Below are 19,860 nucleotides of genomic sequence, written 5' to 3'. Positions count from 1 at the left end.
TGCCTGGGACGGCCCCAAGCTATCACCAGAAGTCATGTCCAGTTCAGATGAGGCTATGAAATGTCTCCGCGTGTTTTCGAGGGATTAGGGTCCTGGAAGAAATTCTGCCGGTAAAAGCGATAATAGTAAGATTCTTGTCCTCAAGCTAAAGAAGAACTTTAGCAGGGACCCAAGATGGGCAAAGTATTGTGTTACTCTGAAGAGAACAAATTAATCTTCCCTGACTGGTGGGAGGGATTCTGCCAAAGGAACAGCTAACGGGAAAACCAGTCCTTACTCTGTGATGACACAGTAAATAACCAGGCAACATTACTACTGAAGTGCTGACCCAACTCATAAATTGTACCCAGCCTCTGGAGAGCAATTTCTGCTGATTTGCTGCTTGTGCATTTAAAACAAACAAACAAAAAGGGACAAGGAGTGGACAGGCATTGACATTGCTGTGGATAAACCCACTGAGAGTGAAGCTGGTCTTTCTATCCAGACTTTCACAAGAATTTAGTAATGGATAGTGCTTGGGCACAGGCCGAGCAATTATTAATTTTACACTAAATCTGCTGCAAACCATCACTGAGTTCCCAAAAAGGTTTGATTGCACCTGGGACTTACTTGATTCAGGGTTAAAAAATCCTCCTTTGTAGGTTAGCCCTTTTTTTTAAACGAGTATGCAATGACGTGGATGAAACACAGAATTCTGTTATTCATGGGAACGCAGAGGGTCATTTTATTTAAAAACTTTGAAATGGCACCTTGAAGTACGTGAATTGCTACGTGTTCGGTAATATAGGATCTAGCTACATCTCAACGTCCTCAACTATAATATATAATGAAGGCTAAGAGTTCCTCTGCTTTGCCAAAAAAAAAAAAAAAATCCCAGCTGGTACTCCTGAGAAAGACTGTATAATCCTATAACTAACTCAGATGCACCTTCACAAACGCCCGGAGCAGCAGAAAAGAGCTACGGAAAAGCCACTCACCCTCTGCATCTTCTGGCCGAGTAAGATCGATGACACCTGGGCCCAGCTTTCCATCTTCACTTGACTTTCCTGTTAACTGGGGCCCCAAATTCTCAAAGCGTGTTCTTTCCTAGAGGAAAGAATAATCAGAGGCTTATTCTAGCTTCCAAAGCAGCCACTTTTTCCTTCCAGTTTCTATCTTGCTTAGCGGGCAAAACTTGGATTTACAAACATCATTTCTGACCAACTGGGGATCAGAAAATCTTTCAGGAAGATTCCACTAAAGCCTGGTGGTGGCACTGAGAGCGCTGACAGCGTCTAAAGCACAGTACCTGTAAGGAAAGGAAACCTGTGCCGGGAAGCCTGCCGGGCGGCACTGCGCATCTTCTCTCAGTGGGATTTGCTCCAGTAATCTAAAAGGAATGCAATTGAAAGGTTTGAGCCCAAAGTGCAAAACTTGAAAGAGCAATTCCCGTGAAAATACACTGCTAGTTAACGGGAGAGGAATTGTCTCATTTGGAGATCGCAGTTTGCATTGGTATTCCTGGGAAAATACAAATCGGAGTTTTAGGCAGGAGGATTTCAAAAACAAATGTTTCAGAGCGGGCAGACTAGATGATGGCATTGATGCTATTATTTTGCCTAGGAGTTTCAACTGTAACTTCTGGGGAAGTAAAAAGAAGATTACTCCTAGCCAGCCATGGAGTCAGGAAATTTAAATATCTGTGCCGTTACCGGAGGGAAACTCAAACACGTTTGCCTTATTAGCCAGCTCCTCTAGGACAGGGAGCCTGAAATATCACAGTGAACTCTCCCTCTGCAGCTCTCCGGATCAGTGGCAGAGGGCTCACTGACCATCACTAATACGGTGTTCTTGTCTGCAAAAACAGAGCACGTGTCCCCTTCTCGCCTCCTTGCTACTCTCCAGACTCAAACTTGGCTTTGTGTTGTGCTTATGAATGAATGAAACCTTGTTGTTCATTACTATGAAACAATATTAAATGTCATGTCAGCTTGAATTTACAGACATGAAATAGCAGCTTCCAGCTCCGGGAATGGTTTCTGCATGTTATACTTAATGCATTATGCAGCAGTAGAGTGCTGATTGCTGTTCAGTCTATTGTTCAATGACCTAGTTCTGTACTGAGCATGTTCGGCATTAGATGGAAACACTCAGAGTGTTCTCTTCTGTAAGATGTTTAGAAACTTGGAAATATTCTTAAAGAGCAAACATACAATTACTTGATAGAGGCTGTGTCTCATTTGTACAGCCTCACTACATTTGTGCTTTCTAATATGATTATTTTTGAATATCATTATATTTCTATAATTAATTCCCATCAGTCAAATTGTGCAGGAAGTCTTCCAGTTCCCCTTCATCATGGAATATCTTGAAATCTGTGTTGGAAGAAAACGCAGCATAAACCTTGCTTTAATCTAGCACCAACTCTATGAAAGATATGCAACAAAATTGTAATCTTGAGTTTCCCCCACTGGGCAATCCTAACTAGTTACACTAGTGGGATATGGGGAAACCTCCGAAGTACCACACTTATAAAAATCAGAATGGAAAATAAAAAGCAAATTAGGCACAGTTCCCCAATATTTTCTCATGTGAAAACACTGCTGCACGAGAACAAATTAACCCAGATGCAGGCCTCAACAAAAAGCAACCACAAGCCATGTGGGAGTTTCACACATTGTCGGGGGCGGGGGGGGGGGGGGGGGAGGAGGGGGGAGGACAGCTGCTTTTAATCAGCCAATTTCTATTTTTGAGTAGTACTTTCGGTTGTCATGATGTAAAGAAAAAGAATTAAAGTGAAGATGAGTAGTACCAGGGAAAGCAAAATATTCAACCTTTGTTTTATCACATTGTTTCGCATTTCAAATATTTGCATGTGAATGCTCTCCCTATGTTAAATGCAAAAGGAGTTTTGATGTGACACCTGCAATCTTCTTGGAAGAACAACCTTTAACTGTATTTTCATGGGGGGAAAACAACTTTCTCTGAAAATCAACAGACCGTGCTACCTATCAATATGCATATTTCAAGTATCTTTCTAGTCATTCATTCTCTTTGATTTTACCGGAAAATATTCTCAGTAAAAAAAAAATAAAGTTCCTGAAAGAATATCAATATTTTGACAAGGAAGGAGAAGAGGGAAAATTACATGCCATGGTTTGTAAAATCCTAAGACAACAAAGCTTACATGATGATAATATCTTTTCTTTTACAAAAAATGAAGTGCACTCACAATTCAGTATTATCAGCTTGCTTTTAATCATAACAAAAAACATTCGGAACATTCAACAACACATTCACAGTGCCTTTGAAGTCATACATTTTTCTGACTTCATTGAAAAAAAACATTCTTCTGCAGAGCTACTTTCCTTATAAAATATCAATATTTTGACAGAGTAGAAGTCAAGGAAGAATATCCCATGAAACACTCGTTAAACAGGCAGAAAATAAATCAATGGTAAAAATTGTTTTGGGCAGTGGGCTGCATTTTATAGTTGGTAATATTAAGCACTTGTGTTTGAGATTAAAGAAGGACCCTGCAAAGCCATGCCCTTTCATATAAATTTCTACCTAGTCTCCCAGAAGATTTCCTTCTTCAAAGAATAGCTCAGAATATTTATTTGCCAGCCACATAACCATAAGATAAGAGGGCCTGATGTCTACAAGTTAGCTCCTGTCAGCTGGGCCAAGCAAAGATTTTACCAGTAAGGTTGAACATGAGCCTAGTAAATACAGGATGTGTACATGGGCACAGAGATGAGTTCAGAGATACTTCAGTTCCAACAGGCTTCAACTTCTGGCCATGAAGTGCCAATGGGTATGCCCCTATATCAAACAGATAAAGATTTGTGGGTGGTAAGTTCTTAACTCCAAATTTTGCCCACGCACTTGAACTAGCTCTCACAACATACATGTCGTCCAAATAAGATACTTTGGAGAAGTAAGCAAAAGAGTTCAGTGCTAATTTAATCTCAACTCCCCGAGGAAAATCCCCCAATCTTCATGTTGACGGTGAAATGTGCATTTTACATGCAACGATGTGATCAGACCCTTACTTATGCATTGTCAGTCACAAAACATGCAGGCAACATTAAAGTTACTGAAAAAAATTAAAGTCAGCTCTGCTGTGTTGTAGGGACTGTTGGCTCTCTAAGTGCTTTGAAATTATGATGTATGAGGTAGATGTTGCATATTAAATAAAGATATTTCAATGATAAAGCCCCCTTTAGTGAGAGCTGATGAATGTTAAATGTTACAAGCCACAAGACGGTGGCATCCATCATCTTCACATATTATCAGAGTCAATGACGGGGCAGCCTCACTGATGACAGATAGACTGCTGCATTATTATCCCTTCTTTCTAGAGTCACTGCACAAACCATTCAAGTCCTCAAGCATTATTTTTAACTTTGCATTAAATTAGCAACTTTTCTCTCCCTACCATGGCAAGATTGATCAATTTTGTTTTTGCATCGGTGGAGAAAGAGAATGGATCTGGGGTAACGCAAAGAACAGAGGCTTGTTTCCATCCAGGAAAAAAAAAATCAACTTCCCCTTACTGGCAACAAATGTAAAATTGTGATATGGGGAAAGAACAGCAATGAAACAGTAAGCACACAATAATGGCTTTTCTTTGCACTTAGATAAAAGCTGAATTTTTGATGCGCACAGTATATTTTAATAAAATTTTATATACTATGTTTTATACACTTATTGGCTATTCCATAATAATGTGTGTGCTAACAGTAAAATTGCTCTTAAATTTATGTGTGTTATTTATATGTTCCCCCATAACAATGCTTTTTGTTGTAAAAAATATTCTGTTTATTAATGTAACTTTACAACCACTGCATCCAAGATCCGTGGTAAATTAATGACATTTTTATTATTTTATAGTGTCATTAAATTTTTACTGATCACTCCATCAAACAGAGGCAGTAAAGGCCATAATGTAAACTGGGACACTTAGATCAGGCAGCAGGAAGACATTCCATATAGTCTGAAGAAAACTGCTAGCAATAAATGATATTTATACCATCTTTAAGCATGTTAGAATACTTGGATAAGTTTGGCAAAACTGTTTCAGTAGTAGAGTGGATTGTGTACTTAAATAACAGTTTGCTTGCCAGCAAGACAAGCCTTTTTCAAACCATATGTGAGGTGACTGAGTGCAGCCCTCTCCTAGAAAACAACACGCGAGATGTATGATGCCCCGGGCACCCTCCCCTCGGGGTTACCAAGACTGACCAGCACACACCATACCTCAAATCACTTCCACACAGTCTCCTCTGCTACAAAACGAAGTGGAAATTGGTAAGTGCTGAGAGAAGCGCTTTGTTTGTTGCCTTACAAACAAATATATTTCATTTGACAAGTAGACATAGCTGGACAATGATGTGATATATTTTATTCCCATGGTCCAGGTGAGAGGTACTTTACCAACCTTTATTCAAAGCTCGTTTCTAAAGAATGTCTGAATGTGAGCTCATTCATAGCAGCCACAGAACATACACCTAAGGGGCCATTACCTGCATTGCAGTTACAATGGGCAAAAAATAATTATCTCACGTTACTTTCACATATGAAATACATTATATTAGTATACTCTATACTGACTCTCAATTATTCTGTTTATAGAATGTTTGTATATATATTTTATGCAAATATTTTATAATATTTTATATAAATGTATATATATATTTCTATATGTAGACAATAGTAATTAGAACATTTTGTGCTCATGTAATCACCAATTTAGGCCCACCTCTTACTAAGTAAATAAGATTTTGTTGTTATATCCTAAAACACATTATTTAAATATTGAAGACTTTAAAATTTTTTTTCGAATATGTAATCATAAGGAATTTTGTAGGGAAAGTTAATACTGCAGCGCCACCAGTCATGTCCTTACATATTCCTGAAGCAGAGTTTTCTGAGAGAAATAACAAATTCTTGCATCATGAATAGGGATTCTCTAAGGCCAGCACGATGTCCTGAGATATTATCTGTCCTCAAAATTTCAGCTTTGTCGAAGTTGTTGAGTGCTCCCCAAAGAAGCCTTGTCACCTCATTCCAGCTCCAAGCCTTAGTGTCTCTCCAACTCGGGGAATCTTCCCTAACTAAAAGTGAAGACTTCCCTGCAAAAGCAGCGTTACCCTTACACAACCTGCCTTCCTGCCCTCTGTTCACATCGATACCAACTGGTCGGCACTATTTGCCTCACTGCATTCTTTGCCCCTCCATGCTCGGTCCATCGTCCAGGCTTGCTGATTCTTCTCTCACAGAGTCTCTTGCACGGGTCCCTTCTCTCCCTCCATCCCTCCCATCATCACTAACTGCCCCTGCATTCACACCCACACTCCTAGATTGCTGCCCGTTGTCACCTCCTTTCTGGGTGCTGGGTGCTTTCTGCCTGTGCCTGACACTGCCTTCTCAGTCTATCTATGCGCACTCCTCACAGGGCTCCACTTCAGAGCTCCGATTTCAAACATTCATGGCTTCCTGCTTTCTGTTGCATTCCATTCAAGCTCCTCGACCTGGCTTTCAAGTCTATCACACGCTGTCCCCTACACATCTTTTAAAACTCTGTTTCCTACAACTCTCCCATCACACATCCTCTGCTCCGGGTGGGCAAGAGTGAGCCTTCCCCTAACACACCTGCTTTTTCTTCCTCACTGCTGCTAGGATAAGTTTCCTGCTCTCTTCTTCCTTGCCAAATTCGATTCACTTTGAAAAGCCCAAGCTGTCTGTGAACTCTACAACCTCTCTGAGCTACCTGCTTTCTGATATACAAAAATTCTTAGTCTTCCCTTCATAATTGGCCCCTAGTTGTATACTATCTTAAGAAATGGAGCTTTGGTTCACATGTACCTCCAAGTCTCCTCCCAAAACATCAGAAGGTTTTTCAAACCAGGGGTTTGTCTTACACTTTTTCTATATATCTTACACAGCATTTAGTATTAGTGCCCATAAATACTTACAGGTTTTACAAGGCCACATAATCGATTTACCCACATAAATCAAAAACACGCTGTGCAGGTGAGTGTCCCAAAGAAGCAAGTGTGCGATAGAGGGTTTAGACTCACCATTCCACTTCTGGGGATGTCTCTTTGGTCAATAATAATCAAAACAAGGAAATCCAAAAAAAAAATCTTAAATATTTTATAAAAAGAGAAACAAGCAATGTCAAAAGAACACAATAGAAGAAGACAATGTGATGATATAACTTACTAGGAAAAAGAGGTTTTTGAGTCTGACTTAGAATTTCTGCAATTTGGCACTTGTATCTTTGCAAAGTCTTTGCAAACTATAGCAAAAGAAGACACAATACACCACAAATGCTTGACTGAAAAAGCAGTGAACATTTCTAAATAAAAAGGTCTCTCTCTCTCTCTGTCTCTCTCTCTCTCTGTCTCTCTCTGTCTCTCTCTCTCTCTTTTAAGCAGGACAATGCTAAGGATAATGTTGAGAGAAAGAGATTCTGTATCTTATTCTAAGAGGCTTGTTCTAATTCCTCTGGACATATCTGGCCATGATGTGATGATTCTCAAGAACCACTACTTAAGCACATATATGGTTTCCTTTTTGATTTGACAAACCCTATCACTTTACTAGCCTTTATTTTATATCCTTTATTATACATTTTAGGAATTTAATGAAGGATCAAAACTGTAGGCTTTACATTAGAAAGTACCTGCATATATTTTGAAAAAGGTGATTCTTGTCAGGAGTAAGGAGTTACTTTGGAGGTCCTGGGATTTACTTTCATAGTGATATTTTTCATGGTCATAGAGCCAGTAATCATAATAAAGACTCCGGAGGAGAGAAATGAGGGTTATTATTGAACTTCATTGTTAAATGACATTTTGTCAGCTAAAACTGCTAAATTGTCTAGCCTTTAATATACCCCTAACATCAAAATTGTGCTAGGACTCATGAATTAGTTAAGGCCTAATTTTCCCAAATGGGTTTGTCCCCATAGCACAAATACATGTATTGGAGGGGAGGAAGGAAAGAGGGTCACTTACTGATCATATACTATGTGTAAGGCTCAGTCCAATGAATATTTTCTTTAATCCCTACACCAATACTACAAGGAAAATATTACTGTTACTATCAGTTTTACAAGAGAAAAAGGTGAGGCTCAGAAAGATTTTTTTTTCAGAAAGATGTTTTTCTGTTTTAAGTCACTTAACCAAAATTTAGGTCGGTATTTGTGCTGAGGTGAATTTAGGATCATAACTCTGCAACTTAATTACCATGTGATCTCTCTGAGCCTGTTTCCTCATTTGTAAAATAAAATAGAAAATGCTCACGCCGCTGGGTTGTGATGATGAAATAGAGATTATATGTGTGAGTGCTTAGCAAAAATAAGGCAACTCATAAAATACCCACTTATGTTAAAGATATTATTTAGTGTTTGCTAAAGGTTTCGAAGCTAAACACTAATGAAGACAGTGTCCTGATCTAAAGGCCAATATCCATTCCCCTGTATCAACAACGCAACTATATAAACAAAACTGCTTTCCTTTTTGTCTTGGTTGCTAAGCACCTCAGAACTAAATTTAAATCTCAACCTTAGTAACCATGTAGTACCTGGATCTTGTTATTCTGTACTTAAAAGCCTTCAGTACTCCCCGCCATCTGCATAAGGAGAACCAAACTTCCTTGTATAGCTTGTACAACCTTTTAAGATCTGGCTCCTGTTCTCATCAGTTTTATGTCCTACGCATTCCAGTTTATATTATCTGTTCCAGTAAGATAGAACTTCTTAGAGTTTTCTGAACAACAGAATTGTGATATTGTATGGCCTTATATATCTGCATATGCCATTTCTTCATTCTGGAATGCCCTTTCTTTACTGATGACATCATAATTAGTCCTCTCTAGGCTGTATTACAGCATTTCTTCTGGGCAAACTCCTTTGTTGACTTCCTCCCACCAGCCCCACACAGAAATGATCACTCCCTCTTTTTTCCATCACCACGCCATGCTTATAGAAAAGGATGCTACAAACATTGGTTATAGGTCTGTTTATGTGTCTCCTCAGCTTACTCCTTTAAGGTGTGGTGTCTATCTATTACTATCTTTACGTCATGAGTGGCTGATAATCCTGATAATCCTGATAACAGTATTTCCCTCTCTTATTTTAATTTTACTTTTAAATAAAATTAAATTAATTTTCAGATCTTTTTTAAACAGCAAGATATAGATGTTTAGAAGCTGGATAAAAGCAAAGGAAGGTGTGTATATCAGTTGGACAATACAGTGATCTGATCAGGGTTGGCCTGGCACTGAGATAATGGAAGTTTGCCTAATTATTATTATTCAAAAGGGCTCTATAAGAATCTTTCCTAAAATCTCAACCACCACCACAACCTTCGAATATTCTTCTTACACATTCTTACATTACATTGTTTAGCAATACATCATTAACAATTCATTCTTTGAGTTAGTCAATAATGCCAATATTTTGTGAAAGGGCAATAGAATAAACTGTTAAACAAACTCATACTAATTTCAGTTTAATTCTTCTAGAGAAATAAGAATATCTGTAGAGAAAATTAGGCAGATGAAACCACGTGAACAGAGTTATAAAGCATTTGGTCAAGGGAGTTCCTTAGGTACTGTAATCCTAAAGAATATAGCTTCACAAGAGTTTGAGAACACCCAAACTAAGCAAATATGGCTGTTAGGGACTGAGCCGTGTCCTCTTAAAATTCACATGTTGAAACCCTAATCTCTAGCACCTCAGAATGTGACTCTTTTTTGGAGATAGAGACTGTAAGGAGGTGATTAAATTAAAATGAGGCCTTCAGGTTGGGCTCCAATCCAATCTGACTGGTGTCCTTAAGGGGAGGAGATAAGGACATGCAGAGAGACATTAGAAATGTGTGCTCACAGAGGAAAGACCATGTGAGGACACAGCGAAAAGGCAGTCATTTGCAAGCCAAGGAAAAAGGCCTCAGGAGAAATCAATCCTGTTGGCACCTTGATCTTGAACTTCTAGACTCCAGGATTGTGGGGGGGAAAAAATTGTTGTTTCAGCCACCCAGTTGTGGTATTTTGTCATGGCAGCCCTAGCAAACTAACACAATGCTCCTTCCGAGCATTTTATTATATAAAAGGCTTTTGTCACTACTCCAAAAATGTCAGCTAGTAAGGCAACAAATTATACGTATGCAGTCTACTTACCTCAGAAACAATTATCTGGAAGCTTTTGCTGTTAGGAGCTAGTAGTGGTTGACAACTCTATCTATCGATCTATCTATCTATCTATCTATCTATCTGGAATTCTTCAGAAGAGCAAGTTCTCTGTTAAAGGGAAAGAAGACTTTCAGTGGCTTGGCCAAAGTTTTCAAACTTCCAGAAAATTCACACTTGAAGCAAGATATAGAATCAATACCGTTTGACTTAAGCGATTCAGATCACCTCTCAGCATGCTGAAAAATGCCACTGGATCATAAGCTCCTTGGGGGAGGGAAACTGTCTCCTGACCCTCTCTATCTTCACTGAGGGCTGTGCCTTGTGACCACAGGAGAAGTGTGCAGCACATGCCTGACAAAACGAACTAATGTCTGCAGAGCTTCTTGTGGATATGTTTTATGGAGCTTTCAAAAACATTCTCAAATGATGTATGACACGTTTCCCTCAGGATTTGAAGAGTACACCAAACTAAGCAAGTTCTCTCCCCGCACCCCTGGCAAGGACAGCGCCCTGTGTATCTCCTGCAACATACACTTAAACTCTTGTCACTGATCATCAAATGATAAATGATAAAGTAGCATTGACTCTGAAGATACGAGATCCTTTTAGGCTTGGGAGCCACTGAGTTAAATTAGTTTCATCAGGATTATAGTGCTTACTGAACCCCTTTAACCAAATGCTTTCTGTCTCATTCATATGGTTTTAATATGGTTTTAGCCAATTGCAAGGTTATTTATAAGTTTGCAATTCCCAAGTAGAGTTATAAAGTGTTCAGATTTAAACAAATCCAGTTGTGTGGCAGCCCGGCTCCTACTTATATGCGGTTTCCAACTTTGTATTCGTTTACAGAGGCATGATGCATATTTGTTCCTGAATATTCTCTGATTAACTGTTTGTTTCAGTAACAAGTTCACAAAAAGTTTCCTTATAAAAATTACATGCGCACCTATTAAAATTGAACATATGATTTAAAAAACTGGTGAATTTTATCTCCACTTAAACCACCAGCAAGATTTTATTGTGCTAGCATTCATCATATGAACAAAGAGTGCCACGATAAAATTAATGACCAGCTAAGAAAATGTCTTTGTCCAAAATAATACCTTCAGAATTCTGTTTTTTTCAAAATCTAGGTACTTGATTTCTGATACCTATTTAATTTGCAACATGTACTTTTTATATTATCTGTGGAAACGCAGATGCCATTTATTCAGGTTAAAGGCACCAAAGTTATATAAACCAAGAATGGATATTTTCTTCAAAAATATACCTTCTACTTCAATTTTAGCTGGCAAGTTGATAGATTTGAAGATTCTTTTTCTCAAAAACATAAATACGAAAGATGGGAAAATATAAGGTATTTCCACCATGTATTTGTTTCAATTTATTAGATATAGAAATATATCATATCTCCTAAGAGATATTCCTATAATGTAAAGAAATATGTATACTACCAAATGACATAGACCTTAAAAAGAAAAGTAGGGGGCATGTGAAAAATTTAGTTGCTGGAAGGAAACGTAAAGGCATCTTCATTCAGAGAGCACAGGGATCAAGGAGGCTAGGATGCTAACCCAAAGTCCAGCAGCTAACCAGTAACAGATCTAGAATACAGTAACAGATCTAGAATACCAGTAACAGATCTAGAATTCTTAACCCTCAGACTCCTAGTCTCCTGCTCCTTCCACTGAACTGTTCTGTATCATGTGTGCTCTTTACAAACTATGCTAGTCCCTGATTACTTCATCTGTAAAATGAGGAAGCTGAACTAACTTACCTCTATGGTTTCTTCCAGCTCTGAAATGTTACGAGTCTGTGATACTCAACTTTATTCTCCTGAGACCTACACTCAGCATACAGTAGTAAAATCACTTTGCTATGTCATAAAAAGTTTTTGAGCAATTATTCGTATTTTCAAGGAAATTGTTCAGAGATAATCCATTTGTCAAACAAGCCTTCCAAAACCTGGTCACACTTAGCCAAAAAGGATTTATTTGCTGCTTCTGAAATTCCATCTCCACCATCGGCAAAAGTAAATAGAAGGGAAGGGACACGAAGGGAAGGGAAAGAAGACAAAGAGAAGAGGCAGGCAAAATCAGAGGGGAGATATTTTAGCCTGAAATTGGCATAAATATTCCTCATATCCCTATTTTGGCATTCATTATGGTAGCACCAGCACAGAATAAATCCCTTTCTACCTGAAAACAAAGTAACATCAATGCAAACATTAGTGCTAGGAAAAGGGCTTTTCTTCAGAAAACAAAAGTAAAAAACCCCAAAAAAGTTAATTAACTCCTTGATGTCAAGATTTTGTATATTCTATTGTTATTCTCCTTCTAGGAAACAGGAAGTACTCAGGTCAAGGGACATACTTTTCAAATAAAAAATAAAAATAACCCAAGACTATGTCTGATTATTTGTAGAAGAACCTTTCTTTAAAATTAAGTAAAATTAAAATTTAGAAACTATGTTTTCATTTCATGAAAATTAAAAATCATTTTAAGATTGAAATTTTTAAAATGAGTTTAAAAGAAGAAGAAAATATTTAGGACCTGATTCAAAATAGTACTCCAACATGGTAATATTATAAAGGACAAAAGATAGTGCCCAACTGTGGTGATATGTGTTAATTGTATGGTTTTCCAAAGATGTGGGAGAACTGATATCAATTACAGTATAATTACCATTACTTCCAACAGAGTTAACATGTAGTTACCACAAAATAACGTACAATTAACTGGTGTCACATTGCACACCAGACTAAATAAGATACAAATTAAAAATCCCCAAATGTAGCCATAATACCCTTCTATCTCTTAAAAAAAAAAAAAAAAACAGCAACTTTTCTGATGTCACAGCATTTGTCAAGAACTCGTGTAATTATTTAAAAGAGGGAGAAACCATGACATATAAGTAGAAAGAATCACTTTTAGCTATACAGTGAAAAACTGCACAGGGAGGGAGATGTATGTATCAACAAAAACTTTAAAGTTAGTAAGCTAAAGCTATTGTCAATAAAATTAGAATTTTCCTCTATGTCTTTCAGTTCCTGAAAATTAGGCAGCTATTTTTTTAGGCAGTTATGTCTTAAAAGCAAGTTCAAGAATGCTCTTAGTTTTTACTGATACCTAACAGTTTCTCCTTTATTTATCAAACACTGAACATGAACCCGCTTTAGCAGTGCTATAGAAAGACCCAGAAATGAGTAAGTCTTGGTCTAAGAAGGGAGTTTACACCAAAGTTCTAGTTATTTGTTATGCGAAGTGGTAAATCATGTCTCAATATGAGCAATTTCCTTATCAGGAGGTGAACTGCAGGGACAAAGAATGCTCCAGTTCAGTGTGAAGAAGTAAAACTCCTCATTGGAATGTCTCAAGTCAGCAACAATAACACAGGATGTTTCTGCATGTTGCACGTGAGAGGGGCACGTGTGGGAACACGGACATGCCAAGTGCTTGTCTAGGTCTAATTAGAAAAGAATTGAAAATGGCAGAGTGCAATGCTGTGAAGCTGACGAGAGGGCAAAGGGAAGTCGCTGTATTTAGAATACAGCCACAGTGTATCTGCTCTATCCGTTTCAAACATCTGGGCTTCCAATTATTTACTGAACTCCTGTGTAAGAGTTACTTGGGAATACTGCAAACGTTATAGAACAGGAACATGCAAACTGCTTCGTAAAATACTTGTGGGACTGAGCTCTTGCTGAATCTTGAACAATATGGTTGAAAACTGCTGTGAGATTGTTATGTTTTAGTAAGTGTGTGAAAACCATGAAGAGGTTAATATGCTGAGAATAAATTTTGTAAACAGCATGCTATTAATACAGCAGACAATACTTTATTACAAATTTATGTTCTGCATCTTTTTAAAGATTTAGTTAATTTCCTGTATCTGGCTGTTTTATATTTAAACGCTTACTTGAGATTCAATGAGACTAGACACTTCCATAAAAGACCGTGCGTCTTTTTTGAAGATGACATAAGCATATGCCTAGACCCACAAAGCTTTGAGGGCAGTTTGTTCCCTATGAAGTTGCTATTTTCTCTTTTTCTCTGATCGTGGAGCTCAGGAATAGATGCCTTATTCTTGCACCCAGGTCTGTGTTTTACTCTGTTTAATTCATGACCCTTTTGTCGGGCTCCGAGGGAAATCAAGCTGGTTAGGAAGGATGACAACAGAACAATGAAGGGTACACCGTTATGCCATGTTACTTCTCCTTGTTCCCACATCGCTGCTGCATTCCTCTGATTATTGCAGCCTCAAAAAATGTGCTGATCACTGTGTGTGTTAGGCGACACTGCCAACCCTGAGAAGCTAATATCCCAGATAGAGTACAATTATGCACGTGATGTAAATGAAGTACGTACTCACCACATATTGGCCGTTTGTCACGAGACAGCCGGCAAACAGCAAAGATGGGCGCAAGACCTTATTGTGCCCTTTCACTGTGTCCACAAATGCCAAAAAAAAAAAAAAAAAAAAAAGAGGAAGAAAGAAAAAGAAAAAGAAAAAGAAAAATCACCTGCTCCTCACAGCTGACCTTAATTGACACAAACTTGAAATAGTTTCCATCTAAAATATATTAGGGGTCAGGACGCCCGGGTGTCTCAGTCGGTTAGGCATCCAACTTGCGCCCAGGTCATGATTCTCACGGTTCATGAGTTCGAGCCCTGAGTCAGGATCTGTGCTGACAGCTTAGAGCCTGGAGCCTGCTTTGGATTCTGTGTCTCCACCCCCCCACCCCTCCCTCATGCTCCCTTGCTCTCTCTTTCTCTCTTAAAACTAAATAAACATTTAAAAACTTGTTTAATTTAAAAAAATAATAAAAAATAAAACAAAATATATTTGGGGTAGAGCTTCTAAGTTGGTATTAGGAAAAAGGAAAGAGCTGTCATCTCCACATTCAGATATTAGACACTGAAATGCAGTGTATTCTAGGTCACAATAGTGAGCGTAGAGACTGCACCAACTTTATTTCTCCAAAACTCAGAAACTGATCTTTAGCTTTTTGTTTCAACAATTTAAATATCAAAATAATAGCATCGGAGCTAAAAATATGATTTAGTTTGTAAATCAGAACTTAGCCTTATAATTCAAACTTGGGAATTAAATAGGAAGATATTTTAAAATTAGAAGTCTGACTTCCCAGTCTAAAAGCAAGGGCTCTAATGTAATTAAGCCATCTTTCCTACAGAAAGAGAGACAGTGCTTAGACCACATTAAAAAACTACTCAATGAAATAAAAGCAACACCTCCAAGGGCTGTCTTGCTGGACCATCAATAGGCAAGCACAGTCATTCCTAAAGCTGAGGGAGCTGCTCTCCTTGTCCTTCTCCATTGTCTGCCTAGACAAGGACAAACCTGGAAAATTAACCAGAGCAGAATACCAGCTAGAGATCGTTCACTCCATCCCAAAGACTGTCTCACGTTTACCACAATGGACTTGTGCCATCTCAAAGAAAAAAACAGTTATTCATAGAATAACTTCCCCTGTGAATATTATATCTAGCAGAGTTCTTAAATCTCTGTAGAATTTTTAATGGTACTTTCAGACCAATTAATGACTTGAGAAAAGACAATCACAACAATTATATAAAAGTTTTCAGATTATAGCTCTTATTTAACTCCACTGTATATATTTGCCACAAAGAAGAACACAGCCTTAAAAAAGACTAAATCTTCTTTCACTGATTAAATAAAACTCATATTCAATTTTTAATTTTCCACAGCCAAAGTGACCAAAAGAGTAGCAAAATGAAAACTGCTGATAAGGCTAGCCGGCCTTCTGGCCTGCTTCAGGACTAGCATATTAATATCTGTAATTTATAAGAAGGCTTCGCGTCGTGGGCTGTGTTCTCTTCTTGGTAATACGTTATGAAGCGCTGGATTAGACCGTCAGACCAAATAAACAAACAAGTCTTAATATAAGTATAATCTATTTGGAATCTAGTTTGATTTGAAATATTCATTTTCCCTTGAAAACCAACTAATATATTTATAGCATTGAACCTTTGTATGTTAAGTCCATTGTTCTAAACATATACTTTTCCTTCTGGATAAACCACTTTGACTATGAACTTCATTCATTAGTATAGTTTTTTTACTTGAAGATAAATCAGTATTAAATATTTCATGAAACATCTCTAGATCGTTTTTATCTGGTTACATTATTCTTTAAATTATATGTTCACAGCAGTGGTTTTGGAAAACCAGTTTGTACAAAACCAGGTGAAATTCATGAACTCTCAGTGTTGTGATCTCATTGTATCATACCGATCAGTAAACCCATCGGCGTAGCTAATTCTTAGTTCTTGGGTAATTCTCTGAGAAAAAATAAATGGTTCCTTTAAACTCCCAGAGATCTCTGGTACAACAGACCTGAATTATTTCAAATAGATTTCACTTCCTTTCTCCATCCTCTCCTTCCCAGTACCACCCACAAAGATGCTGACATGCTACTTATTTATGCTACCAGCCTAAGGCAGCTTTGAGTGCCCCCCTCCACCCACTCCAATAAAACAGGAGGCAGGGGGCACATGGCATAAAACTTTCCTTCTAAGCAGAAATCACTGACCCAGTTACCCTGCTCCTCACATAGTATGGCCCATGCTCAGCCTCAGTGACCACCAGCATCTTAAAAATTGTAAAGTCCTTTTACACACCTTGGTCATCTGTAAGGTGTTATCACCCAAATTTTATAGACTATATTGAGGCTCAGTGAGACTAGAGACTTCCCCAAGATCACACATATAATAGCTAAGAGTCAGAGGTAGGCCAAGAAGACAGGTCTTCAGATTTAAAGCCCAAGCTGAATTCCTTCTATTCCTTGGCACAGCTTAACTTGTGAGACTTGACTTGGTTTTAGGCATAGGTCATGAAATCATGAAGATCAGGATCCAAGCCGGCTTCCAAAGCCTTGTAAAGTCAGTATTTATTTTATGAATTTACCTTTCTGAAGCTATCCAGGTCCAAGACTTTACTGTGTTATCATTTATGTAAATAAAATCAGCATTAGATTCTGTATTAATTTATAATGGTTGTCTCTCTGCCTTCCTAGGCTATACTACCTCCTTCACATAGGGTTAATTCCTAGGCAAAGTTTTCAAGACCTTACCACCATTGGAGATGCACGCTCAGGAGCCCGTTATACAGGAGTAGGCTAGGCCGTGCAGGTAGCACACGCTAGAGCCCTGCTATAGACATATGCAGAGACAGCAGCTGCCCCTTGTAACTCTAAGCGTTTGGAGAAAAATCGTCACCAGTGGTCAGAGACTGCACCTTAACTACAATAAGCTCCAAGACTGCAGTAGAGTGGGAGATGAGAAGTGAAAGAGGCAGGGAAGGGGGGAAGGAAAAGAGAGGAGGAAGGACAGGGAAATGGGTGGGAGAGTGGAGAGAGATGGCAAGACAAGGTAAGAAGGAGGTTAGGGGCAGAGAATGGAAAAGAGGGAAATATACTCTTGTACATATAAGGGGGCAGAGACAGAGAAGAACAGAGTGTGGGAAACTGATCAACAACCTCCAGAACATAAGACAGATGAGAAAGCAGCAGGGAGGCAGAGCAAATTGGGACAGCTAGAAAAGACTTTAAAATTCTTCTAATTTGTTCTAGTAAGAAGCAACTCTCCTCTGATGTGAACTTCCTCTGTCTGGGAAAGGCCAGACACACACAAAAGCAGAGTGAGACTCCTATGAAAATACATTTTTATCCCCTTCTTCCAAATTCTGGTCCCTAGCCACAAGCAAGCAATCAATGAATAATGACTGAGCATTTTAGGCTCAGTGTTAGTGGGACAGCAAAGAGTAAGACCTGGGCTCTTCTTTCAGGCTAATCATAGTAACCTAACAGTGTGGTGCAGTGGAAAGTATAGAATTTATACACAGAGGAGCTGATATCGGAACCTATAGAGTTACCTCCATAATTCTCATTGTTAGTTTTTTGTTTTTAATGGTATTTTGTTTTTAATGGTATAGAGTTACCTCTATAATGGTAGGTTAACAGGAGATAATAATCTCTATTGCATAGGACTTTTATGAAAATCAAATGAGATTTTTTTATATGGAAGTATCATCCATAAACGTCTATAAAATTTATGTTAATTATTTCATATTTTAATTTGGACTTACACCTATACCACCTTCAGGTTTCTCCCACTGAGAAGACAGTCACTTATCTGTTGCTTCTACAGTTTCAATATAACAAACAGGGTGACTCTCTACAAGCCTTTTTATATGGAGAAATACACTCAATTTACCTCAGCTACCCCTACCATCATTATTACTCATTCTCTCTCTCTCTCTCTCTCTCTCTCTCTCTGCCCCCACCCTCCCCCCGCCTCACACACACACACACACACACACACACACACACACACACTCGTGCACACAAACTCTAGGCTAAATTTCTTAACCAGGCATTCCAGGCTTCCATCATCTGAACCCTGCCCCCTCTCTGACCCAGAGCCCACTTCTTTCCTGAATGAACTATCTTTTAGCTGTTATTCCCCAGATGAGACCCATGCCTCAGCAGGCTCATGCTTGCACTCCACCTGCTTGCTCCTCTCTCCATACTCCATCCTGCCTGTCTTTGGGGGCATTTCAAGTCTTTCACACTCTAAAGAACTTCTCTTTCTACCTCACTGATTGAAGGGTATATCCTTTGATCTTCGTGAGATTAATTTACCTTGCAGCTCCTTTCACTGATTTGGCCCTTGGACCCCTCATTGCCAGGTTCTCTTTTATATATCTTTCCTATCTCCCAAATCATTATGTATCTTCCCTTAGGGCAGGAAGGGACTAGTCAATTTTCTCTGAATCCCAAGTACCACAAGACCCACACATCATACATCAGATGGTGTGCACATCCTACTCAACATCCTGTTATGTCATATGGTTGCAAACAACAATAAGGGAGCCAGAAGAATGTTTGTTTGCAACTACCCTACTTCATATACATTATCTTATTTAACCTTTTCCACAATCTTATATGATCTAATCATCATTTTCACCTTCCAAGTGAGTAAACAGAGGTTCAGAAGAGTAACAGCCCCCAGATGGTGCAGCTAAGAATATATGTGGTGGTAAAGTGAAAAGATCAGCTATTAGTCTGTGAAGCTGACTTCTGGACCTTGATATGACTGATTTCCAAGGGTCTTATTCTTTCTTCCATTACTGATATTCTTTGTAGACTCAGGGAAATTATTTTACAACATCACATTAATGATCTAGAATAAGAAAGATGAAACTTACTACCAATCTCCTTTGTAAGGGTGTTATTAAAAGTAGAGAACTCATCTTCTTAAAAGAATAGAAAGTCCTGTTAAGCTGATGTAATTTTTTAATGTTTAGGCTTGCGGGGGGGGGGGGGGCAGAGAGAGAGGGAGACACAAAATCTGAAGCAGGCTCCAGGCTCTGAGCTGTTAGCACAGAGCCCAATGTGGGGTTCAAACCCATGAACCACAAGATCATGACCTGAGCCAAAGTCAGATGCTTAACCAACTGAGCCACCCAGAAGCCCCATAAGCTGATGTAATTTTTAATATGAGTTTACTAAAATGCTTCTTTAAACTAGATGTTTGCCTTAATTTCCCCATTTTACAGATGGGAAAATTGAGAAAAATCTTAATATTTATATTTTAGTATCAACATAGGCAAAAGGATACCAAACTTATGGTT

General features: G+C 38.4%; 1 protein-coding gene across 27 annotated transcripts in view; it reads right to left on the bottom strand.

Moving 5' to 3' along the window:
- The window catches only part of SOX6 (SRY-box transcription factor 6), a 697,806-nt gene that overhangs the window by 45,367 nt on the left and 632,579 nt on the right, over nt 1-19,860 (bottom strand). For all 27 annotated transcript variants that reach the window (XM_019456423.2, XM_019456414.2, XM_053899942.1 and 24 more), the window contains one exon: nt 978-1,086. In XM_019456423.2, the coding sequence (XP_019311968.1) occupies nt 978-1,086 (109 nt within the window). The remainder of the gene's footprint in view (nt 1-977; nt 1,087-19,860) is intronic.

Source organism: Panthera pardus, unplaced genomic scaffold (genome assembly GCF_024362965.1).
Source record: "Panthera pardus isolate Hobbes unplaced genomic scaffold, ASM2436296v1 HiC_scaffold_12, whole genome shotgun sequence".
Lineage (NCBI taxonomy): Eukaryota > Metazoa > Chordata > Mammalia > Carnivora > Felidae > Panthera > Panthera pardus.
This window is presented reverse-complemented; position numbering and strand designations above follow the sequence as displayed.